Below are 26158 nucleotides of genomic sequence, written 5' to 3'. Positions count from 1 at the left end.
TATATTAAACCTAATAGGACTTTAAGGTTGGATTATTATTAGGCAGCGTTAAAGCCTTAACCAGGTATTTTAATACACTGAAGCTCGGATGGTACCATAGTAGGCAAGGGTTTTGATGCTGCTATCCACTCTATCAAACCCTGGGAGTCGTGCATCTGACGTTGGAACCCCAGTTCGTCCCTCTTAGGACAGGGTGTATACTGTTTTGCTGAATACATTCTGCAGAGATTTGTCATTTTATGACTGTATGTGATGTCTGCCTTGAGGGATACTTTATTTCAATATAGCAGGCCTACGCTGGTTATAGCGGCTGGAGATATTTTAAGGCCTGAGCAAAGTGGGCACCTTCCAGGGACCCCCCTGGGAAAATTAGCTTTACCTTTTTGATCCCAGTCTGTTCTGTTTCTCCATCTAAATGTCACTTTCTCTCTACCAACCTCGTCCTCTGTCTCTGACCCTCCACCCACCGTCATCCTAAGGATTTTAACCCGCTGCGTGCACGCGTCGGCCGCGGCGAGCACTACCTCTGGGGTGCTGCGCACGACCAACGGCCGATGCAGTTACGCCCACTCCGTGGAACGCCCGCACAGCGGCGGAATGTCCGCCACGGTGAACGGGTTGAGTCCCACGGAAGATCTACTTCAACTGTTTTTTTGCGACCCTGTTAAAGTTTAAAATGTTATATAAAACTGTGACATCATGCAGGCTTGAATTAGTTTGGAATGAGTAAAAACACATTCAATTTTTTTCCAAACCAGGACCCTCAAAATATGTCTTGCCTGTGGCCCGTAAAAGCCCTAAGACTACACTGGTGATGGAAAGCAAATGATAAAGTCTACAGGCCGGAATTGTTATTGGGAACAGTTAATAGCCTCTCATAGCTCTGATCTGATCTGTCTATCATGAAACTTTGTGACCAAGGCAGTGGGCTGCACTTATTCAGTTGAAAAACACATTTCAAAACAAATCAGCCTTAAGTGTGGATTATAATTCCACTCTACCAAAAGCTGTACCCCGCTATTTTGCTCCATGGAACCTCACACAACACCGTCACAGGCAGGGGATTTAAAGTTGGCTACCCCTTCTGCAAACCATGAGGGTAAAAGATATGCACGGTGCTAATGCCCGCTATACCGTCTTAGAAGAGGTCGTATATTGCTTTGCAGCTGCAGTTTTGTACATATTTGTAATTTTATGCTGGAGGTTGAAGAGAGTTTAATTAACCTCTACTGATTTTTAATATTATCTAAATTATTATGTAGAATTAAGGGAGGTAGGGCTTAAACTGAAATCTCGAGAAAGGACCAAGCTTTTCAATTTCGAGTTGCTAATTAACTGAATGAGTCCGATGATGCTCGGAATTATATTTGTGCATAATTGTCTCAAGTAAGTGAGAAAGAAGAATGGAGATACCATTCCTGCTACCTCAAGAACATTATGAATATCCTTCTTAATGGTAAAATGAATTAATGAAGCTTGCTTCTCACAAGCGCTCCTCAAAGCGGTTGACTTTATCTTGGAGAACAGAACCTGCCTTTTATGGATGATCTGCAATAAAAGATGCCATTTACCCCTCTGCCCTGCTCCCATCCATATGGATCGCTGTGGACACTGCACTTCCTTTGACACAAGGCAGACAAATTTGCAAAATATGTAAAATAAGTTCATTGAGGGGGAAGGCTCCAGTTCACTTCTAGTTCCCTTTCCGGGTGAGGCTCTTCCTACGTGACTTGAAAAGTGGCTACTGCGGTCCAGGGCTGAATTTGACAACTGAAAAACAACTAAAAGCTTTTTGAAGTGGTCCACTTTCCCCTATGTAGTATTTGAAGATCTCTGAGGACTTCTAGCTTGGGGTGGACGAAATTTGCATAATCGTGCTACGCAAATCTACGCGAAACAGTAAAAAATCTCCGCGAACACGCAGAAAATCCGTAAGCACGCGGAATTGCTTGTTCGCGGTGCTTTTTTCCTGTTCGCAATCGCCGTTTGCGTGCTCGGGGGGAAATATCTCAAGAACACGCATTTTGAGAACGCGAACAAGCAAAAAATTTCATGAAGTCGCGCAACGCAGAATTTTGGGAAATTTTGCGTTTTACGCGGAACACGAAATTACCCAAATTCCGTAAATTCCGCAAGGGAACGGAATTTACCGCCCAGTCCTACTTCTAACAGACTTTATAAATGATAGTCACTCACACGATTGCAATAGTTCTTATTAGAAGTTTTACCCATGGGTTGGAACACTTCAGTAGAAGCTCAGGCCGCACTCAATGGAGATGTAGTCAGGGCTTTACGTGGGCCGGGTCTCACCGGGTCTGAGCACCAACAGTTTTTTAAAGGAGGCCTCGAAACGGGTCTTTATCGGGCTCTGTTTTGTGCCCTGGCACAGGCGGTCCATTTTCTTGCCCGGACTACAGTGGCAGCAGGCACATCGATGTGCTTGTGCTCACACTGTTCACTTTTCACTAGTGGAGAAGTTACGGCATGACGTCATGCCAGGTGAGGTTGTAGGAGGAAGGGAAATCCTTTAAAGAGAGTCATTTTCTCTCTGGATTTCCCTTCTCTTTTTGAAACTCAGGAGCAGCAACATTGTCGTGGTATCACCAGGGCTTTAGGTGGAAGCTTTGTCATTATCATATACAAGCCATAGTTGCTGCTTATTTATCTTATGCAACTAACAACCATTGACAAAGCCAATAGTCCTGGCTTGTTGTAGGTATGATGTTACTTGTTGTATCAAATATCTAGATGCAATGACAGAAACAGCAAAATACAAGTCGGGCGGCACACTATGCTAAGCACAGATTTTTAGCTGATGTGTTTTAAGCCACGCCTATTACATTAGCCACGCCCCTTTGCGAGACCCATCCCCCGTTTTTTCATCCCACTTAAAGCCCTGGATGTAGTGTACGGTCACACCCACTACCTCAGCACAGACCGCCTCTGTCACAGCCAGGCAGAGCTTAGCTTTAGACTAAACTGTCCTCAAAGTAGCTGTGCCTTGAGAAATTGTGGACAGAAGATCTGGAGGAAGACGTGCAGCATTAAGCGATGGGTGTCTGTCTCATGAGAGCTCATCCACACCAAGAGGAACCCCAATATGCATGTGATAAAGTAACTGGCAAATTACAACAAGTGATGATATAACGACTAACCGATGAGCTACAGCAGAGAATGAGGGTTTGCTTCGGTCTGGATAAGATACTCTTCAATCCTGAGATCATAATATGAGGCTGGGAAGGGTGGAGGAGAAACAGCACTAATAACATATTTTATTGTGAATAGTTTAGCACAAGATCCTCCCAACAGCAAGGGTGCTGCCAAAGTGTGTCCTTCGGGGCATCAAGGAGCTTAGTGAACATGGAGAGAGAGTGAAGAGTAGATGCGGAGAGGCACAGAGGAGTACAGGGGTGGGGAGTGGAAGTAAATATGAGGACAGCAAGAAACTGGGTTGGGGAGTCATGCGCAGTGCTGGCGTGCCACCTTGCAGCCACTTCGGATTGATTAGAGATGATGTAATGGTTCAATAAAATAATGAGGGAATTCAAAGGAAGTCCCTGATTGATGAAAACAATCAACAAGAGAAAGCAAGGCTACACCTAAACAGCACTCTTACTCTGTATATCAATAGTAGGCAGGCAAACCGGCCTCTTCGCTGCTTCTGTCAGCCAACGGCTGTCGCGAGCACTACCTCCGTAGTGCTGCGCACGTCCGTTGGCCGGCGCGGACCCGCCCCCAAATAAAACCGCTGAACCGCGGAGGAATTCGCTCTGCGGTTAAGCAGTTAAAGGCTTGTGTCTGCTATAACTTTTATACCTTCAGATTCCAAAAAACCTTCATGTACTCTGTGTATTAATCTGAGACAAATAAACATTTTAACCCCTTGTGACATCAATCTCATTAAGTTTGGTTGGTAAGATCCTTCAGTTGGTTTTTGAGAATAAGATATGTGACATGCCTTTTTGTTTCTTCGCCACACTGCCCAAGATTTTATTTTTCTATTGTTTCCGTTCAATTACCTGATGGCCTTTAGGTCAGCCTCTATAACTGGTCAACTCTCTTCTCATGGCCCATCCTAATATTAGGTCCCCACCGGCCCCCTCCCAGCCTGGATATCCATATGTGGATTGAGATCTACTTGCGTTCTTTCTATGGCTCATTGTGATGGTAGAGGGCAGGGAGGATGCTAACCGACCAGGTGCAGACACCATGATTCACTGGGCCACCAGTGGCTGCTGCCTGCGGTGTTTTGAAGCTCCTTTGTCTGTGGTAGCGGCTGGCCAGTGGAGGGCTTGTGGAGAACGAAACTGTGAATGCAGTCACTCCAAGGGTCTCTGTGTCCCAAAGCCATTTCCTGGGAAAAAATTTTGTTCTGTCCAATAAAGCAAGTGCAGCTCAAGAAGATGACAAAAGGGTAATGACCTGTCTCCTCAGTTGCTGGGATCTGCCCTGTCTATCTTTCGTGCTGCTGCTCCTGCCCTTGCTGAAGTTTGATATTTCTTTTTGGAGGGGCAGAGTTATATATAGCACAAACTCGACTCAAAGGTATCAGTGCGCTTTACATGAGCACCAGTTGCATTACAGACAGACACATTAATTTTGTTAGGCATGGGGAGATTAAGTGATTCACCCAGAATCACAGGATGTTGAGTGTCCCTGCAGAGCCTCGAACCCGGTTCCCCAGCTTTCAGGTCGACCACTCTAGCCGTTAGGACACATCCTCTCCCCATTCCATTTGCCTGAGATGCCTGCAAGCTCACAGGACACCTTGGGGTCCTCCAACAGGAATTGGAAACGCTGTTGGCCACCAACACCTGTAAGCTTTCAGACTGACGAGCACCGATGGGGAGCTAGACGCACCCTCAACGTGTATGGATGGTGCAGTTTTTACTCTCAAAACACACAGCTGTTTAATGCATAGAGACAATATGGTCTTCCAATCAGCCCTCTTTCCACATGCTTGCTAGCTATGCCACCGTCTTTAAATATGCATTGACAGAGCCAATGTCGCTCAGTCTCGCCCAGCATTGGCTGCGTCACAGTGCTTTTTTCCCTAACTTTTAGCCATGCTGCACAGCAAAAAAAGCAGCTGTACAACATGGCTTAAACCCAATAGCTCTCCCATAGGCGAGACCTATTGGCTTTGCCGAGGCTTGTTTACGCTCGGAAAGGAGGGGAGACAGTAGCAAAAGCCCCAATCAGCTAATGGGAAGTTGAGAGGGGGAGGCAAGCTCATTGTCAAGGAGATAAAAAGCGCCCTTCGAGCCACCCAAACTTTCTGAGTTTTAGCAGAGAGAAGTGGCATATTAAATAACACTGCAAACTATGGGAGCCTTTGCCTGTTGTCACATATTTTTGAAGCTTTTTCTGCTTTTAAGATTGAACATAGAGGCCTTAACTGTAACAAAGCTGCGGTCGACGTGTGTCATCTAGGCCTACTTTCTCTGTAGTCCTCTGTAAAAGAAGCAAAAGGGAAGCAAGAAAGACTGGTGTTGGCTAGGAAAACCATAATAAGGGAGGGGAGGGCTAGAATTGAGGCTGCATTTTCAACCAATAGGTGGCTTTCTGGGTGAAAATCAGACCAAAAACAGTGTTACAGTAACTTAAGAAAAAAAGTGCAGGCTGACGTCATGGCACCTATCAATTACACTGCAGAAAAAGAGTGTGAGGTAGTACAAGCCTTTAACCCCCTGGCTGCGGCCGGAATTCTGCGCGGCACATTCCGATCGTGGCGTGGTCATGACGGCTCCCGGCCGTCATCAGCACACGCCCACCGTAACTGATGACGACCGGGAGCCGTCATCAGCACCGAAGGGGTTAAACAAATATTTGTGGGTTGCATAACCTGGTATGACCAAGATACGTTGATGTATGCGAAACACTGAATTGTTGCCTTTCCGGACTCCATCACAACCCCCTCAAACAAGATATTTAGTCATGTGATAAACCATTTGCACTTGTCAAGATTTGTAGCACTGCAGATCCTCTGTGCAGTCCTTGCAATTTATATTGACAAATATTTATGTCTCGGTGGATTGAACGCAATCTGTTAGTATTATTTGTTTTTTTAAACGAGTAATGTCTTAAAAGCAATGCAAACAGATTTAAGGTATGAAAGCAGACCGTGGCAGGCTAATTTAACTGTTAGACATTAATGCAACATTCAGTTATTCCACTGTATACTGCTCCTTTTAACTCAGCCAAATTAGAATACATTTTATATTGACTTTTTTGACATTTGTTTTATCTGCCAAGTAAAACCAAACTGGTCCAATTTCCTTGCAGCCACTGTGAGCCGTAAAGTGTACAAAGAGGTTGTAAAATACCCCAGGCCTTGTAAACTGTTCTTCGCGGACGGCCACTGATGCTCTGAGCTTTAATTCTGGATGTGTTCCAAACTGGGATATGGATCTATACCATCGCTATACTTTGCCATAAAACGGCCCTCAAGATTTAGGAAAAGCAACAACAAGCACGGCAATTCATCGCCAACATCTTTGCTGTAATCACAGAAATGAGCCTTCATCTTTCGACAAACGGGTATTAACGTTGCACCCATTGCTGTTTCTTTTCTTTCACCTCCATTTGTTTTTATGACCTGCGGTCTCCATGCACAGCCATAACATTTAAGAGTTGGGTTTTTTTCCAATCAATTACGCAACTGAGGGTTTTACACAAAAAAAATCACTGCTGGCATTATACCGGCTGCCAACATTCGACATGCCAAATAAGCAGAAACATGTTGAGGGCATTGTGTTGCAGGTACAGGCTCCAAATTATTTTGACACTCCCACAACAAGCAGGCGGCACTTCAGGTCTACAGATAGCCAGAAGTAGGAGAATGAGACAAGCAGCAAGTGAGAGGACAATGAAATAATTCAACGGATACATTAATCGCAGCTGTAAGAAGCTGTCTAACTCTTACTGAGCTATTGCAGTTTTGAGCCTGAGACAGATATACACATCAACTGCACACCAAATGGAATACTGCCAGCTTTTCCTAAACCTCCCACTGCGATTGTTGGCTTTCTCCTGACCGCAAGAGGTAAGAGTAATAGCAAGGTACACTCAGCCCACACACTCCAGATCTTGTCACATCGATGACTAGCGTGGATTAGCTGCACTTTCCAGTAAAGCATAACTGCACAAGAACACTAAGTTCTAAGCTCAGACGTTTTTGCCATCATTCTTGTCTAGCTAAGGCTTTTGGCAGGCAGGGGAAGGTGGGATGACTTTTCTTATTGTCTCCTCACCAGAGTACCCAAACAGTTGCTCCTTGTGAATCAGTAAATATCATCGTGTTTGGAAGCTGGCACAACTATAGAGCGCTTCAGTGCCAGCCACTACGCTTTGATGCCTCTCATGGACAGTAAATCGCAAGTTCCTAGCGATGGCTCAGCTAGTGTTTTCGATAACCCGTTGCTTCCAGCTCTGGTGCACCCACAATCAATACAGAAGTGACTGAGGTACACGGCGATAACCCTGTACAAATAAAACTTAAAAAAACAAACAAATGAATAAATATATACTCAAGAGAGCTCCTTCTTCAGGGTATCTATATCTTTGACAGTGTGGAACGGTCGCCACTGGAATTGGAAGCGGATTTATAAAGCGCGTAGATACCCTGGGGCGTCCCAGCACTGAACTTATGGAATTAGCTAGGGAACGGAGGTGACCTAGGGGAAGAGCCAGGTTTTCAAGAGCTAATGGAATTGTAATAGGTTGGATTCCCTGCGGATTTTGAGGGGAGGGAGTTCCAGAGCTTGGAGGCATTGTAAGAAAAGAGACGTGCTCCTGACCGCGCCTTCTTGATTCTGGGGATGTTTGCCAGGAAGAGGTGGTCGGATGGTAGCTTCCTGTTGGCTTTGTATGGTTTGATTAGGGCTCTCAAGATTGGAGGGCCCTTATCCTGGCGAATTTTATGTGTTATGCAGAAGGATTTGAAATTAATTCTCTCTTGGATTGGGAGCAAATGTAGGGAGCTTAGGGCAGGTTTGACAGAGCATCGATTTTGTGTGCCTGTTAGCAGCCTAGCTGCCGAGTTCTAGACGAGTTGGAGTTTGTTTAGGACTGATTTCGGGGCGTCAAGATAGAGGGCATTCCCGTAATCCAGTCTGGAGAGGATGAGACCCTGAATGAGGAGTTTTCTGGAATGGGGGGGGGGGGGTAAGAGGGGGTAAGAGGGGGAGGATTTTTCACGTGGTGCGCAGAAGACCAAAGCAGATTCCCGCAGTTTTCCTAGCTTGGGTTTGGAAGATGAGATCCTGGTCGCGCCAGACACCCAGGCTTTTTATTTCTTTTTTTGGGGAGGGAGCTGGCCCATGCAAGTTGGCCACATGGGTTTGGGGGAGACTTTAGCTTGATTGCCTAGCACTAGGATCTCTGATTTGTCTCCGTTTAGTTTGAGGAGAGATTTGCCCATCCAACTGGAGATTTCTTTGAGACAGGAGCATAGATTTTCCGGGGAGCGGTCCGTCTGGTTTAGGGAGACAACTGGAAAGAAGGGAAATACATTAAGATCAGATTCGTATTCTGAGATATTTACCTCTGGAAACTTCACTTTGTTTTTCTTTAATGCCTCTTCAGAAGTATTTGATATCATATACAATTCATACAAAATAAAGAAGAGAATTGGTCACATAGTGGCAAAATGCAGGCTTCCTAACTGGTGAGGAAAGCAAATATTAGGCGGACTACGTATTGCGTTGATAGCACGTGATGAAATATGCCAAGGAAGTCTCTTATTTATAATTTCAATGATGGACTCAGGCACGTGCTGCCAGTGCTTGTGTACATTTCAAGGCATCATTTAAGAGGAAACTGAAAGAAACGTGGGTTCAAAGTACAGCAAATGCTCCTGTAAAAGGACTACTTTCTGTTACAATGAATCCATTAATTCTACATTGGTTAGCGACTGTTACACAGTTTTATGCACCTTGTCGCCTTCAAATGATGTATTGTATTGAAATATGATGACTGTAGGAAAAAGAAATACTTAATAAAAACGGTCTCATTTCCATCGCCTTCGATGCGGTCCACCCATCAACATTCCCAATGGAGGAGTATTAATCCCATTTAGAATGCAGACAGTGAAATGCGATGGCAGGACAAAAACAAGGATCTTCTATCACTCCTGATCACACAGCTATTTACAGAACATGCTCTCCTGTGGCTGACAATCCACTGTCTGTCCCAATGTCTAGCAGAATGATTAGATTGGTGGTGTTTTGCAACTCATCAGGGCAGTTACACAATCCCATGCAATTGAAAGGTGGAACGAGCTCCCCGTTAACATTGGAACAAGCTCCCCGTTAACATCAGACGCTCGCAAACCCTGCACACCTTCAGGAAGGAACTCTCTTCGACTGATCCAGAACTCCCATCTTCCCCAGTGCCTTGAGACCCTCACGGGTGAGTAGTGTGCTATATAAACCCATGATTGATTGATTGAAAGACCTTGGGTACCGCTTTGGGCGTCTTCATTTGCAAATGAGATGCATCGGATAATATGATACGCTCTGGTAAGGTGCCTCTACTCGACAAAGAAGAAACATTCCTTATTTGACCAATAACAACTGTGCTGATTATTGTTTCACAAGAAAGACAACCGTAAAGTAGACCCTGAAGAGAGAGAAACCAATAAGACGCAGTCACTTACAGCTGGCTACCTTCTTTGGAAATTGAGAGTGTCATTCCACAGCATAGATGCACATGAAGAGAAGTCCTGTTGGAGGCTCTGTTCTTCCTGTGATCTTTAATTTTCAAGTCTGGTCATTGTGGGGCTACATGTTATATACTGGCATGCCTTAACAGTTGTTATAGCCCTTAGCAGCAGGCAATTATGCTGCAGTAACAATAACACTAAATATATTATTACAAATTATTGCCCGCAGGTGGCTATTCATTACCCGCCCTGCAATTATGAGCCGGAGCTGCAGTGAGGGTGATTAACAGTTGTTATTGGCCTGCAGGTGCGGTCAATAAGACTATTAGCACTCCCCTTCTTAACTCGCCCAGTGGTGAATTTAGTGCAAGTGGGTCCCTATGTTGTGCTGTGTCGGTCCCTCCCCTTCCTACACTTAAGGGTAATTTAGGACCCAATGACCAGTACAAAGAAAAAAACACAAATGTCAATTTCTTTTTTTTCTGATTTTCTACTGGCCTTTAGGGCATACATTCCCCTTAAATGAAGGAATAGGAGTTACAGCGCCCCAAAGTTAGCGGTCCTAGAGACAGCAGAAGCTGCACAGGACCAAGTTTAAATCCTTGCTTGCGGTGGGCTGAACTCGCCCCAAAAGCAGGGCACCCTAAATAGAAGGGAGCTGGCATCGAGGGCGGCGCCCTTGTTGGGCTGCAGCCAAAGCCATGGCCCACAAGGGCACCATTTTAATTGCTTGTCAGATACCAACATTTAAAACAAGGCACAAATTGTAGTTGTCATTATTAAATATTAACAAAACAATTGTCTTCATTGTTAAAATTACTATTATTCTTATTAATCCTTGATTTGCACAGAGCCTGGCATGTAGTTTATTGACCCCAGAAGGAAGAAGGACTCAATCAGTCCAAAACTGTGCATGTTGTTCAGATAAAAACAAAATGGAGGCCTTGTGTTTTCACAGAAGATTACCTTTCTAAAAAGCAAGAGGCAAATTTGTGTATGGCAGTGGGCCAACACAAGTGTTCACTGAAATTTGGTGCTTAGAGCTCACCGTTTATGTTTGCACCAGGGGGTAGAGGCGGGCCACAAAACTGGCCCGTAAGTTCACAGAAGCTAGTTCATGACTTCCAGATGAATCACCAGGAGCAGAGGTGAAGGGGTTGTATGGGTGTTAGAACCCGTAGGGTCTAGGGACCCTCAGCTGGTCATGGTTTATTAAGTCAAAAGGGAGGAACTGCATTTCCTCAGAATTCCAGAAAGGGAACCCCCAGGATTCCATGACTGCCTACAGGGCTTGAGCATCACAAGGTAGGTCATCTTTTCATCCATCATGCCTTGGAGGGAAAGGGTCTAGTGACCCCAGGGATTCCCATGCCTTACTCTATAAGCGTGGAAGGCTGGCATGGAGTCCACACTGGTGCCCTACAACCACCTGCCAGGTACGGGGTTCTCCCTGCCGCCCTTCATCCCCATGTGAGTGTTTGATTGGTTCAGATGCTCCGTCCATCACCACCCCCTTTTGTACCGCTTTATTCGCCATAAGTTGGCAGGGTATGCTCAGACGTGAGTCCCTTGCTCACTTTGCCTCTGGATTCAAGCAAGCCTGGCTGAAGACGGCTGTACTGCCAGAAACCGGTCCTAGGAAGCTTGTTTCCGGTCCAGGGAAGTCATGGCTTGGCAGTTCGGGCTGGACTGTTCCCATGAGACACAGGGTCAGACTGATTTGCATATGGCCATGTCTGAACTGGGGTGGCAGAGTGGGCTAAAGAACGGTGATGGATTAAACCCAGATCTTTTGACTGGGTGTGAGTGTTTGATTGGTTCAGATGCTCCGTCCATCACCACCACCCTCTTTTGTACCGCTTCATCCCCACCAGCTCATGGAAAACACGGACAGCGAATATCACCACCCGGTTGGCAGGACACTGGTTGTGAAAGAGGCCTATGATTGGCTGTGAAAGAGGCCTATGATTGGCTCTTGTCCTGCCTCCTCCTGTAACTAAGTCCCGCCTCCTCGTGTAACTAGCAGCTGGGTGGAGAGTATGGTACCTTCTTGGAGGGAGGCTCCCACCTATCTAGGCCAGAGCCGAGACTGGCAGATTTTCTGTGTCAGATTTTCCAATTTCTTAAGGTCTTTTTTGTACAGTACACAATGCCAGGATGGGTCAAGGTCTTCAATGAGGTTGATCATTTTTCAGAATATCAGTTTCAGCTCATTAACACTCCCTAGCAACCTCTCCACACTCCACCTTTCCAACAGCCATGAAATCATGGACAACCCCAGCTGCAGAATGCTCTTAGCTGCCTACACCATCTGAATTGCTGGGAAATCTCAGGCTCCTATCCACCCCCCAATCTTATTGACAATTTTACGACCCTGCAGAAATCCAACAGACCTTCTGCGTAACGTCGACATTGCCTCCCGGACTTCCAATCTAGCAACACATTTATTCACAAAGCCCATGTTCAGGATCAGGACACAGTACATTTCACCTGCACGAAACCCATTTCTCATAACCTTGTGAAGTCCTGACAGCTTGATGAGAACGTTTACACTGACAAGATGGCTGAATTCTCCACAGCTTGAGTGAAATATACCTCCAGTAGTCAGAGAATGGGGATAGCGGTGTTTCAAGTAACTTAATGGACGCAATAACTGGTGTGGACTAGCATGCTGGTAGCTAGGCAAAACTAGTGGTCTATGGCTTATACATGCAGGAAGCCCACCCTGGGATCCGGCAGATGGAAATTGCATGCATTGTGCAACATTCTTGGTTGCGACTAGGCAACCGCAAAAACAACAGTTGATGGACAGAATGCAGAACAATGTCATACATTCACCCCAGTACAGAGGTCTGGGCCTAAATCCATCGTTTTTTTGCCCTCCACACCACCCCAGTTCAGACATGGCCATATGCAAATCAGCCTTGACCCTTTGCCTCAGCCAGCCCGAACTGCCAAGCCATGTCTTTCCTGGACCGGAATCAAGCATCCTAGGACCGGTTTCTGGCTATCAGCCGTCTTCAGCCAGGATAGCTTTACTCCAGTGGCGTGGAGAGCATGGGACTCACGTCTGAGCATACCCATCCCACTCGGGGTGACAAATGCAGCAACCTTCATGAATGACTAAAGCACTCTGCTCTGAATTTCTTGTGCTGATGGAACCACAAATGATGCCGGAGAAGGAAGCCCAGAAGGCAGATACAAGGGAAGAACTTTACCTGGGAAGGTTAGCAGCTGGCGTAGAAGAAGAAGCTGGCATTTGGGAAGAAGGGCTGGTTGGCTGCGATGACTCGGGCGCTCGGGGGACTCTTCCCATTCGGTACCAAATACCCATATTATTCAGTTCCCTTTAGGATAAAAAGTAAACATGAATTCTTAACAAGTTATCACTCCAAAGAATATCACAAAAACATGTAATGGATAAAAATTGAGTAAATGTAATCAAATAATATTTTGGAGGCTTTGTATAATATGCCATATGGTCCTCATATTGAGTATTAACATTTGTTTATAAATAAGAAAAATATTCATGATATAATTCCATATGGCTCGAGAAAAGTTCATTTTGTTTGTAAATAATTAAAAACTTTACTGATAAATGTAGATGTTGCATGGCTTGCTACTGTACCATATAGTGACTTCATTGCCCGCAGGGGTGCGACCACAGTTGAAGGTGGATTTGAATTTCACCCATGTGTACCAGCAATAAACGTGGAACGCAGGGGTACCTGAAGCAGGTAGCTTCATACCCTATTCAAGGAATGACGACCAGCTGCAGATAACCAGCTGGATCTCAGTTCATCTCATCTTCTAGATGACTCAGGCCGACAACCTTCAAGGAGTCATCACACTTCATTTAAACATTATAAGACCCTTCAACATTTATATACATGAAGTGTTTAGAATTGTAAATAGTGTGACATCATGTTTTAAAGATTAATATTGCAGTTTGTCTAAAATAAGGATTAAAAATCCAAGAGCCAAATAGATACACAAATTTGGTGAAGGGCAAGTCACACAAATATTCTTCATTAGACTTCCGCCATGACAATAAGCCTTGACACAGAATGAAAATGATGGACGACAGAGGATACATTTGGAATAAAATTTAAAAAAATTAAAAATCAAGAGATTTAACAACTGAGCATGCAGCAGAATAGCATTTGTAAAAATACAATGTGAAAAAAGTGCCATAAAATTAACCCAACCTGCTAGAGTCTAACTGACATCCAGGGTCTCCTACGATAAACATCTAATGCAACGATATGGAAGAAACACTGGTTTCCTTTGAATTCTAGACCAAAGCGGAGTCCACTGTGCTCAGAAAAGGAATCCACACTACGTTACTCATCCTCTATTTTTGTAGCGGCCCTTGGGCTGGAATTGAAATCTATGAACTGTGTCTAAAGCTGAAAAGCTGGAGACACATATTGTGACAAGCTAGGAAGCGATATCTCCATGGTGAAGGATCCCCCCCCACCCACTGTAAGTAACCAAGGCATCTCAATGAGCGACTAGGAGACACCACACCCAAGCGGGGCTAATGAGACAAGCCCTCAATAAGAAGGATCTGCAGATGATCCAAGATGGAGGCAGCAAAGAGATTGCACAATGGCTGTCAGTTTTCCAAAGACTTTCAACTTGGATAGGTAGGCCAATGTCTCATGAAAGAATTCAAACTTAAGAGAAAATAGGAAGGTCCGTCCAGTGAAACCTGAGGAGAACAAGACTTAAATTGGTGGGTAAAAATGCATTTTAGTATAAGTGACTTTTTATAATGCAAATCTACAGCGAGCATACCTTTGGTTAAGGCAGCCGTGTCTAAATAGTGTTTGAAGGGAGGGGAGAACAAGGGAACCCTACTCACTGAGGAACCAGGGTACGTAATTTATAAATAGTGTTTGAAAACACAAGAAAACACACTTCGGTGTCTATAGTTTCTTGTCCACTGCACTTCTCAAGATTAACTTTTGAGTCAACGGGGTACAGGATTGGTGTTTATGCGGGTTCCAACCAGTGGCACCCCTTTCAAGTCTGAGTGACATTGAACCAGTACCTGGAGCTGTTTTTCTTAAGGTTAGGCACAGCAGCCAGCATTACCTTGGATCCAGGCAGCCCAGAGTGCAGATTTCTAACAGTCCATAGCAGCAAAATAAAAATTTTAGAGGTACCTGCAAAGACCACTTTGATACCTTGTGCATCTCCTCTAGAATACAATTACCTTCAACCGCAGGACTAGCACCAGAGACATGTCTGTATTTCTCCAGATTATCACCACCGAGTCAAGCAGCACGGTTATCAACAGATTTTGTTGAACAGATAAATAAAGGTGATCCTCATCATTTTACAGCCTCTCAGATCCAGCAACTTTACTCAGACAAATTGAGCACCTCAAAATAAATGTTTCCAGGGAAGCCATCGGGTTGAAAATGCTACCAGTATATCACTATGCAAAACTAACTTTAAACCCACCTCAAAATCCCTAAACGACACCATTACATGCACTCTGATATAAATGTGATACAGGGCACAACCACCTCAGACACTCTAATGACACCAGCATGAGAACAAACACTCCAAATCCATATTAAACAGAAGTTCAAACCTTGGAAAACATGCTAAGTGCAACTGGGCCAACTCATCCTCCTATAAAAAAGTAATGATTGAAATGGTGGCCCCTCCTAGCAACAGATTTGTTTCTTTAGAGCAAACATTTGACAAGTTTCTTGCTAGTTGCTCAGTCTCTGTGGTTGAACAAGGGCAGGAGGTGACTCAGCATCATTTCCACCCAAGAAAGAAACAAAGGTGGCACAGACATTTTGATGGACACTATTGCCCTCAATGAGATCACACATGGATGTCATTGTGCTGGCTGCACTCTTCCTGGGAAAAATACAGAGGATCCATTCTAGGGTTCGAGGCCAATGGAGAACTTCTGGACCCAGTGAAAAGTCATGTTACGAAGGTCACTGCTTTGGTTGGACATGCAGGGCCTGCGGGTCTACAGCATTTGATGGCCTGCCTGTTCCTTTAATCAGGGATCTGACCATTGGATTGGATTGGATTGGATTGGATTGGAATGACTCCTAGTAAGGGTCATGTCAACTCCGACTCAAGCACTGCTTTGCCGACTGCCTGCACATGGACAGTGGGCTGCCCAGTACCTCCATAATCCTGTTGGACCATAGCTCATTGAGGTGATCCAGAATGCCTGCCCACATACTCTTCTACTTGATTGCATGATGCTGTGTCACCACAGGGCATGCAATCCATTGGATAGTCGGAAACCAGCCGGCACAGGCTAACATCTCCCTACGAGCCCAGGTTGACCCCATTATCTGCCCAAGAAATATGCGGACTCCAACGTGGCCTGTCGTATTTATTGGCGAGGAAGAATTCTGAGGCAGGGCCATGCAGAGGCACACAAGTCAAGGACCGCGGATCACCATCTAAGTAAGGGCCTTATGCTTTTGGCACTCTATCTGCCAGCTGTCAAACATTGGAAGGGCAGGAAATCTACACAAGTGCTGTTTTGTAAATACAATGGCACAAATATGATTTTTAGACCATAGTGTGTGATATTTGGAACAGATAATTGTAAAAACTGAGAAAAAAAGAAGGGGTCTATGATGAAATTTGTAAGACTGAACAGGCTAGCGGTCCTCTTTTGCCAGAACTTTTTGCTCTCTGGGATAATGGGGGCAAGTGCAGTGCTTTCAAACTAGGTTCCATAGAGTCCTTGCTAGGGTGGGTCTGTCAAAGGGACTAGCTGCCCCTCTCTCCCTCCACCTGACGCCATAAAGAGACAGCAATTCGTGTGGAAACACAGTGTCATGAGATGGTGATCGATGTCTAAAATAATAGCCAAACAAGTAGTCATTGATTGCAACGATACAATTATACACATTTTTTTTAAAAATACAACCAAAATGTTGTACTATTAGGAAGTACATTAGAATATCGTTCAGGATACTCCTTTGAGGTTTTCTTAAGCGAAGCAGGTAACGGTGAACCTAGACTGTCTTTGAGGTCGAACTTACCCTATGAATGTGTACTGAGGCGGGGCTTGCTTCGATCTGCCCAGGATTCGAACGTCGCAAATAGCAGCTTCGGTAGAGTCCCGGGGGATGAACTTAATGCACAGCCTCTTCTTCCGAAAAGCTGTTTCTTCTGCAAAAAGAAGTTTAAAATCAATTTAGAATTTAGTGTGGTGTGAACAGGCTGTCAATACTGAATCACATAGTCTTTTTCTAACAAGTGAAAGGTAATTCATGAATACTGCGCATGGCTGTGTGCGCTTCATCGAGTTAGGAATAGGATTTGTTTCTGTCCACTGCCAATACATGTGAGATCCATGTTCTTTACACCTGGTGGGTTTCATTAGTTCCACTGCAGCAAGGGTCACAAATGACACACAAAGAACTGAAAGCAGGGTCATTTCTTCAACCACACAACCAGCACACATACCAAGGAAGTGTGGAGAGTTCCAAAGGAGGCAAGACTCCAAACCACAGGAATCCATCCCCTTCTCCTTAATCACCATTATTTCGCCATAAAAATATTCTTTTCCTTGGTTTAGTGGAGTGTTGGACCTAGGTTTTCTACAAACCGTTCAATACCATGCCTTGAATATGATAACGATACAGAAAAGGGGGTGGTGATGAACAGAGTGTCTGAATTAAGCAGACCACTCTTACCCAGTCCAAAGATCAGGGCTTGATCCATCACCGTTATTTATCTCACTGCCCCATCCCAGCTCAGAACCTGGCTATATGCAAATTAGTCTGTCCCTGGCCCAGTGCATCATGGGAACAGGGCAGACCAAACTACCAAGCCAATTCTTCACTGGAAAGGAAACAAGCTTCGGGGGACCTGTTTCTGGCATTACAGCCGTCTTCGGCCCGGCTTGCTTGAATCCTGATGGTGCAGTGAGCAAGGGACTCATGTCTGAGCATACCCTTCCACACTCATGGTGGCCAAAATAATTTCAAAAAGGGGGTGGTGATGGACAGAGTATTTGAGTTAATCAGAACACTCCTACCCAGTCAACAGATCAGGGCTTGATCCATCACCACCCCTTGTTGTAAATAATTTTGTCCACCCTAAGCGTGGAAGGGTATACTCAGATGTGAGTCCCTTGCTCATTGCACCATCAGGATTCAAGCAAGCCGGGCCGAAGACGCCTGAAATGGCAGAAACCGGTCCCCGGAAGCTTGTTTCCTTCCCAGTGTAAGAATTGGCTTTTGTAGTCTGGTCTGCCCTGTTCCCATGATGCACTGGGCCAGGGACAGACTAATTTGCATACAGCCAGGTTCTGAAACTGGGATGGTGCAATGAGCTAAAAAACGGTGTTGGATCTAGCCCTGATCTCTTGACTGGGTGAGAGTACTCTGCTTAATTCAGAGACTCTGTCCATCACCACCCCTTGTTGTAAATAATTTTGTCCACCCTAAGCGTGGAAGGGTATACTCAGATGTGAGTCCCTTGCTCATTGCACCATCAGGATTCAAGCAAGCCGGGCCGAAGACGCCTGAAATGGCACAAACCAGTCCCCGGAAGCTTGTTTCCTTCCCAGTGTAAGAATTGGCTTTTGTAGTCTGGTCTGCCCTGTTCCCATGATGCACTGGGCCAGGGACAGACTAATTTGCATACAGCCAGGTTCTGAAACTGGGATGGTGCAATGAGCTAAAAAACGGTGTTGGATCTAGCCCTGATCTCTTGACTGGGTGAGAGTACTCTGCTTAATTCAGAGACTCTGTCCATCACCACCCCTTGTTGTAAATAATTTTGTCCACCCTAAGCGTGGAAGGGTATACTCAGATGTGAGTCCCTTGCTCATTGCACCATCAGTATTCAAGCAAGCCGGGCCGAAGACGCCTGAAATGGCAGAAACCGGTCCCCGGAAGCTTGTTTCCTTCCCAGTGTAAGAATTGGCTTTTGTAGTCTGGTCTGCCCTGTTCCCATGATGCACTGGGCCAGGGACAGACTAATTTGCATACAGCCAGGTTCTGAAACTGGGATGGTGCAATGAGCTAAAAAACGGTGTTGGATCTAGCCCTGATCTCTTGACTGGGTGAGAGTACTCTGCTTAATTCAGAGACTCTGTCCATCACCACCCCTTGTTGTAAATAATTTTGTCCACCCTAAGCGTGGAAGGGTATACTCAGATGTGAGTCCCTTGCTCATTGCACCATCAGGATTCAAGCAAGCCGGGCCGAAGACGCCTGAAATGGCAGAAACCGGTCCCCGGAAGCTTGTTTCCTTCCCAGTGTAAGAATTGGCTTTTGTAGTCTGGTCTGCCCTGTTCCCATGATGCACTGGGCCAGGGACAGACTAATTTGCATACAGCCAGGTTCTGAAACTGGGATGGTGCAATGAGCTAAAAAACGGTGTTGGATCTAGCCCTGATCTCTTGACTGGGTGAGAGTACTCTGCTTAATTCAGAGACTCTGTCCATCACCACCCCTTGTTGTAAATAATTTTGTCCACCCTAAGCGTGGAAGGGTATACTCAGATGTGAGTCCCTTGCTCATTGCACCATCAGGATTCAAGCAAGCCGGGCCGAAGACGCCTGAAATGGCAGAAACCGGTCCCCGGAAGCTTGTTTCCTTCCCAGTGTAAGAATTGGCTTTTGTAGTCTGGTCTGCCCTGTTCCCATGATGCACTGGGCCAGGGACAGACTAATTTGCATACAGCCAGGTTCTGAAACTGGGATGGTGCAATGAGCTAAAAAACGGTGTTGGATCTAGCCCTGATCTCTTGACTGGGTGAGAGTACTCTGCTTAATTCAGAGACTCTGTCCATCACCACCCCTTGTTGTAAATAATTTTGTCCACCCTAAGCGTGGAAGGGTATACTCAGATGTGAGTCCCTTGCTCATTGCACCATCAGGATTCAAGCAAGCCGGGCCGAAGACGCCTGAAATGGCAGAAACCGGTCCCCGGAAGCTTGTTTCCTTCCCAGTGTAAGAATTGGCTTTTGTAGTCTGGTCTGCCCTGTTCCCATGATGCACTGGGCCAGGGACAGACTAATTTGCATACAGCCAGGTTCTGAAACTGGGATGGTGCAATGAGCTAAAAAACGGTGTTGGATCTAGCCCTGATCTCTTGACTGGGTGAGAGTACTCTGCTTAATTCAGAGACTCTGTCCATCACCACCCCTTGTTGTAAATAATTTTGTCCACCCTAAGCGTGGAAGGGTATACTCAGATGTGAGTCCCTTGCTCATTGCACCATCAGGATTCAAGCAAGCCGGGCCGAAGACGCCTGAAATGGCAGAAACCGGTCCCCGGAAGCTTGTTTCCTTCCCAGTGTAAGAATTGGCTTTTGTAGTCTGGTCTGCCCTGTTCCCATGATGCACTGGGCCAGGGACAGACTAATTTGCATACAGCCAGGTTCTGAAACTGGGATGGTGCAATGAGCTAAAAAACGGTGTTGGATCTAGCCCTGATCTCTTGACTGGGTGAGAGTACTCTGCTTAATTCAGAGACTCTGTCCATCACCACCCCTTGTTGTAAATAATTTTGTCCACCCTAAGCGTGGAAGGGTATACTCAGATGTGAGTCCCTTGCTCATTGCACCATCAGGATTCAAGCAAGCCGGGCCGAAGACGCCTGAAATGGCAGAAACCGGTCCCCGGAAGCTTGTTTCCTTCCCAGTGTAAGAATTGGCTTTTGTAGTCTGGTCTGCCCTGTTCCCATGATGCACTGGGCCAGGGACAGACTAATTTGCATACAGCCAGGTTCTGAAACAGGGATGGTGCAATGAGCTAAAAAACGGTGTTGGATCTAGCCCTGATCTCTTGACTGGGTGAGAGTACTCTGCTTAATTCAGAGACTCTGTCCATCACCACCCCTTGTTGTAAATAATTTTGTCCACCCTAAGCGTGGAAGGGTATACTCAGATGTGAGTCCCTTGCTCATTGCACCATCAGGATTCAAGCAAGCCGGGCCGAAGACGCCTGAAATGGCAGAAACCGGTCCCCGGAAGCTTGTTTCCTTCCCAGTGTAAGAATTGGCTTTTGTAGTCTGGTCTGCCCTGTTCCCATGATGCACTGGGCCAGGGACAGACTAATTTGCATACAGCCAGGTTCTGAAACTGGGATGGTGCAATGAGCTAAAAAACGGTGTTGGATCTAGCCCTGATCTCTTGACTGGGTGAGAGTACTCTGCTTAATTCAGAGACTCTGTCCATCACCACCCCTTGTTGTAAATAATTTTGTCCACCCTAAGCGTGGAAGGGTATACTCAGATGTGAGTCCCTTGCTCATTGCACCATCAGGATTCAAGCAAGCCGGGCCGAAGACGCCTGAAATGGCAGAAACCGGTCCCCGGAAGCTTGTTTCCTTCCCAGTGTAAGAATTGGCTTTTGTAGTCTGGTCTGCCCTGTTCCCATGATGCACTGGGCCAGGGACAGACTAATTTGCATACAGCCAGGTTCTGAAACTGGGATGGTGCAATGAGCTAAAAAACGGTGTTGGATCTAGCCCTGATCTCTTGACTGGGTGAGAGTACTCTGCTTAATTCAGAGACTCTGTCCATCACCACCCCTTGTTGTAAATAATTTTGTCCACCCTAAGCGTGGAAGGGTATACTCAGATGTGAGTCCCTTGCTCATTGCACCATCAGGATTCAAGCAAGCCGGGCCGAAGACGCCTGAAATGGCAGAAACCGGTCCCCGGAAGCTTGTTTCCTTCCCAGTGTAAGAATTGGCTTTTGTAGTCTGGTCTGCCCTGTTCCCATGATGCACTGGGCCAGGGACAGACTAATTTGCATACAGCCAGGTTCTGAAACTGGGATGGTGCAATGAGCTAAAAAACGGTGTTGGATCTAGCCCTGATCTCTTGACTGGGTGAGAGTACTCTGCTTAATTCAGAGACTCGGTCCATCACCACCCCTTGTTGTAAATAATTGAATATGATAAGGCTGCCAACTTGAGGTCAGTCCCAGAAGAGACAGAGTCAGAAAGAAGTTGGTTGGCCACTGATGGAACAATTCGATCTTCAGAATCGCACACAAGTTGGGAGAGCACCAGTAATGAAGACTACTTGGTTCTCTGCACTATCCTAAGCGTAATAGGGGTAAAAAGGGACCTGAGATGATTCTCCCTATGTGCTGCCCAAAGGGGGGTGGGCGGAAGGGGTCTACCTGACTTAAAAGGATAGCTCTAGCATTGAGCAGCACCAATGAACTCTATCAGCATGACACTAAGTTGCATTATGCATATCTGAGTGCTGTATTTAGTTCTAGTGTGCAATAAAGAACTTTTAATCTGGAAAGCCAAGTCCTAGTGTGGACAATCCTTCATTATACTGTGTGTTCATGGAGTGTTGTGCTTGAGTACCCCCCACACTACCTCCACGAGAAGCCAGTGACTGCTCGCCATAGCAACCACTGACAGCCAAGTGATGAAGGGGCTGAGCTTGGTTCAGTATGTTTAGCCAAAGTAGGACAGACCAAAAGACTCCAGAGGCAAACAACCTCAACCTACATGTTTGAGCCACAGTAGACAGCCTGCCCAAATATTCATTTCTCCCCTACTCCCCCGAAGAGAGTCCGGCACTGGACATCTCAGGGCAGACCACTGCCATCAGGGAAACAGAGAGATCTCCCGCGCCTGCTCTACTTCTTTCGTACCCTCCCGATCTGGATCCCCGTTTTCTTTTTTCGGACACTACGGGCGTTGGTGATGGAATTTATCTGGGGATCCGGCAGACGTACGATAGCGTTAACCACCCTGATGCGGCCGAGAGAGGAGGGGTGGCTGGCGGCCCCAGACTTTGAGTGGTACTATTTGGCGGCGCAGCTGCAATGGCTTACACAGGCAGTGGCACGGGAGTTCAGGGGGCCGGACGGTCCGCAGGGCAGGGTCATTCCCAGGCATGTCCTATCAATCATTATCCTCCAACAGCAACTCCGGTTGGACCAGCTCACTCTCGAGGAGCGCACCCTCCGGTCATGCTGGCTGCGAAGTCAGAAGCGCGCGGGGTTCGCGAACCCCTATGCCCCGGAAATCCCTTTGGGTATGTGCACGGCACTCCCGCATGGTGGAGATTAGTCGGCATTAGCTGGCTGGGAGGAGTGCGGGCTCCAAATGATTGGCGATTTATATAGAGACGGTGTCTTGCTGCCTTTCCCGGCCTTGCGGGAAGCTTTCGACCTACCAAGAGGGGACTATTTACTGCATGCTGCCCTTGTGGCGGGAATTCAGAAATACTGGAAGATGGGATTGTTGGAACCCCTGACGTTGTTGGGGTGCCAATACGTCACTATGGCGGCGGGTACGGTTAAGGCCATCACCTGCTTATATCGGCGACTGTCCACGGAACACCTTCCCCCTCTAGATCGCTTGAGAGGCAAATGGGAGGGGGACCTTGGCAGGCCCATCCCGGAGACGACGTGGCCGCAGTTGCTGAGACGGGCATGGAAGGGCACGCTCAATGCTAGGTTCCAATTGGTCCAATTTTACACTCTCCACAGGGCCTACTTAACCCCGGTCAAGATTCAGCAGTATTTCGGGGGGGCTCAGTCGCTGTGCCCTCGGTGCCAGGCAGAAGACGCTGATTTTGTTCACATGTTTTGGTCCTGTGTGGGGTTAGGTTCTTATTGGGCGGATGTGATGGCATGCTTGAATCGTGTGACGGAGCGAGAGTTGGAGGCTGAGATGGGAACCTGCCTCCTGTTGTGGTTTCCACACACCCCTACCACTAAAGTAACAAGCAATCAATTCAATTTATAAACTTTATTCGATTGTTTAAAAAAACATCATAAAAGTATACAATTAAAACATTGCACATTCAAGAATCCATTCAAATACAACACCGGGGGGGGGGGGGGTACATATCTTATTGTAGAGCAAGAAAGATTTTTGACATAAAATGTAGGAATTACTGTGCATTAATTTAAGGAAAAACCATACTTAGTCTTGCTGTGATAGATTTCAAAATAAAAGTAGCAGTAAAGAAACATAGATCTGGGCTCGCAAGTGAGAATAATAACCTCATTGCATTTCCTGTAGTATACGTAGAGTATTTCAAAAACATAGGTTTAAGGTAGCAAATACGCTGGGCTTTGTACAGAGGACAGAGTAGGAGAAAGTGCGGTGTGCTTTGTTTAGTTAAACCATCACACGGACAAGGGGTAACCGAGTGACATTTCATTGTGGGGAAGGCAACCAAGTTATGTGCTATGCCTAGTCTCAGTCTTGAAAGTACAAATTGATGGGACTGTCTATGGATAGCATTAAGGTACATGGGTATACCAGGTCTGTCTTCTTTCAAAGAATAATAGAAGACATGGGTAGAATACTCTTTAGTTGTACTTTTCCGCAGATCAGATTTGACCCGCAAATATTCATTTTTGACTTCCTGTTTGGTCAAAGAATTCATACAGACAGGGTCATTACACACATCCATATCAAACAGATCCTTAACAGTTGAAATCACATATTTTAGCCAAGGAATATTGGAAACTTTTTCCAGAAGTAAACAGTCCTTAATAATGTCTTTGGTAAAGGCAGTTTCCGTCTTGGTAAAAATGGATTTCCAGACCAACAGTGGCCTTAATCCGGTTAGGTCAGATAAGTAGTCCAGATCTAGTTCCATGTGTGTTAAAACAGTGGAAGCCGAAGATGGAAGGCAGAGCAACCGTTTGAGGAACATGTTTTCCATAATTTGCAGAACCCTTACATTGTGATGGCCCCACACCCCAGAACCGTACAATGCTACCGATGTACATCTGTGCTTGTAAATATTCAACATATCTACGATACGGCGGCTTCCCACTTTAGAAGCAAAGCGGAAGACGCCTAGGGATGCTTTCCCCATTCTAGCTTTAACATTTGTCTGCTCTGGAGCCCAGGAACCACTGTTATTAAAAGTAACGCCCAAATAACAGAAATTGGCAACAGTCTCAATATGGTTTTCCTTAAAACAAAAAGGTTTAAAATGTTTTAACTTTTTGCCACACTCCATGACAAAGGTTTTGGAATAATTGATTTTAAGTTTCTTCCTCTGAATAAAATCATAAAACCCATTCATCAATTTTTGAAGGCCTATAGGGGTCCTGGAAAGTAAAACAGTGTCATCGGCATAAAGTAATACCGGTATGGGAAGACCTCCTACTTGGGGGGCATCGGCTTGGATTTGCTTTAAATCTTGCTCAACTGAATTAATAAAGAGCGAGAAAAGCAACGGGGCCAAAACACATCCCTGCCGGATGCCAGATCTTACCTTGATCTTTCGTGTACACTCCCCCGCTGAACCATAACGAATTTGGGCCGATAAGTTGGAGTAAAGTCTGGCTAAAAAGAGTATAATGTCAGGGGGGGCCCCCATGCCCAACAAAGTTGACCATAACAAAGCGTGGTCAACCAAATCGAAGGCGCTAGAAAGATCCGCAAAACACAGGTATAGGGATCCCGGTTTGGCCTTGGTGTATTTACCAATTAGAAGGTTCAGATTAATACATTGTTCAATAGTACCAAGGCCCTTTCTAAAGCCATATTGGGATGGGGCGAGGATATGGTTATCTGTGGCCCAGTCTTCCAATCGTGTTAACAAGACCCTACTCAAGATTTTTAATGAGGAATCCAGAAGGGAGATAGGGCGGTAGTTCTTGGCCTCTCCTCTATCCCCCTTCTTGTAGATAGGAATTATAATGGATTCACCCCAGCTTGGGGGAATCTTGTTAACCACAGCGGCATTAAATGCTATGGTTAATAATGGGCTCCAAAGGGCCAAATCATGTTTGTAAAGATCAATTGGCACCCCATCTGGGCCAGGTGCCTTTCCCCCTTTACTATTCTTTATTGCCATATCCACCTCATGGATCGTGATTCTCAGGGTTTCAACTGGGGTGATAAGATTGTTACAGAAATTATCATTAGACTCTCCAGTTGGGTCAAAAATCCCTGTGAAGTGTAAAACCCAGCTATCTTCGCTTACTTGGGCGGTAAGGACTGGGAATTCTTCCTTTTGGAGGAATGGACTGTTGATGGTGCTCCAGAACAACTTGCTGTCCCGGAGGGCTGCAGCTTTATTCAGATCTTCCCAGGCTAGTTCTCTTAGCTCTTGTTTCCTGAGTTTCAATTCGGTTTTATAATTGGTCCTCAAGAATTTAACTGCTTCCCTGTCTCTAGGATTGATGGAAAGGGCAAGCTTAAGTGCTTTTAACGCCTTAGTGCACGCCTGATTGAACCAACCCAGTGTTTCCCGTTTAATTGGGGCCTTCTTGGTAGTAAGGGTTTGCTTGATTATGGTACCCAATTTCTCGAAATTATTTACGGTATAATCAGGTGGAACATCGGTTTCTAGACAACAAAGTATAACTTTTAAACCGGCTTTCACAACACTACGGTGTAAGTTCTCGGATTTTTCCCCGCACCACTTAATGCGTATCCCATTTGGTCTACATGGGATAATGTCATCAACAACCCTGCCGGAGAATACCTTCCTAGTAATCTCACAGAAGATGGACATAGTTAGTGCATTGTGGTC

The 26158-nt window shown here is 45.8% G+C and overlaps 1 protein-coding gene across 3 annotated transcripts in view; it reads right to left on the bottom strand.

The window, feature by feature from the left end:
• The window catches only part of MVB12B (multivesicular body subunit 12B), a 465376-nt gene that overhangs the window by 256219 nt on the left and 182999 nt on the right, over window positions 1-26158 (bottom strand). For all 3 annotated transcript variants that reach the window (XM_078646102.1, XM_078646101.1, XM_078646103.1), the window contains exons 5-6: window positions 16705-16834; window positions 12883-13011 (exon numbers count right to left, since the gene is read on the bottom strand). In XM_078646102.1, the coding sequence (XP_078502228.1) occupies window positions 12883-13011; window positions 16705-16834 (259 nt within the window). The remainder of the gene's footprint in view (window positions 1-12882; window positions 13012-16704; window positions 16835-26158) is intronic.

The sequence above is a fragment of the Lissotriton helveticus genome, chromosome 5_1 (genome assembly GCF_964261635.1).
Source record: "Lissotriton helveticus chromosome 5_1, aLisHel1.1, whole genome shotgun sequence".
Lineage (NCBI taxonomy): Eukaryota > Metazoa > Chordata > Amphibia > Caudata > Salamandridae > Lissotriton > Lissotriton helveticus.
This window is presented reverse-complemented; position numbering and strand designations above follow the sequence as displayed.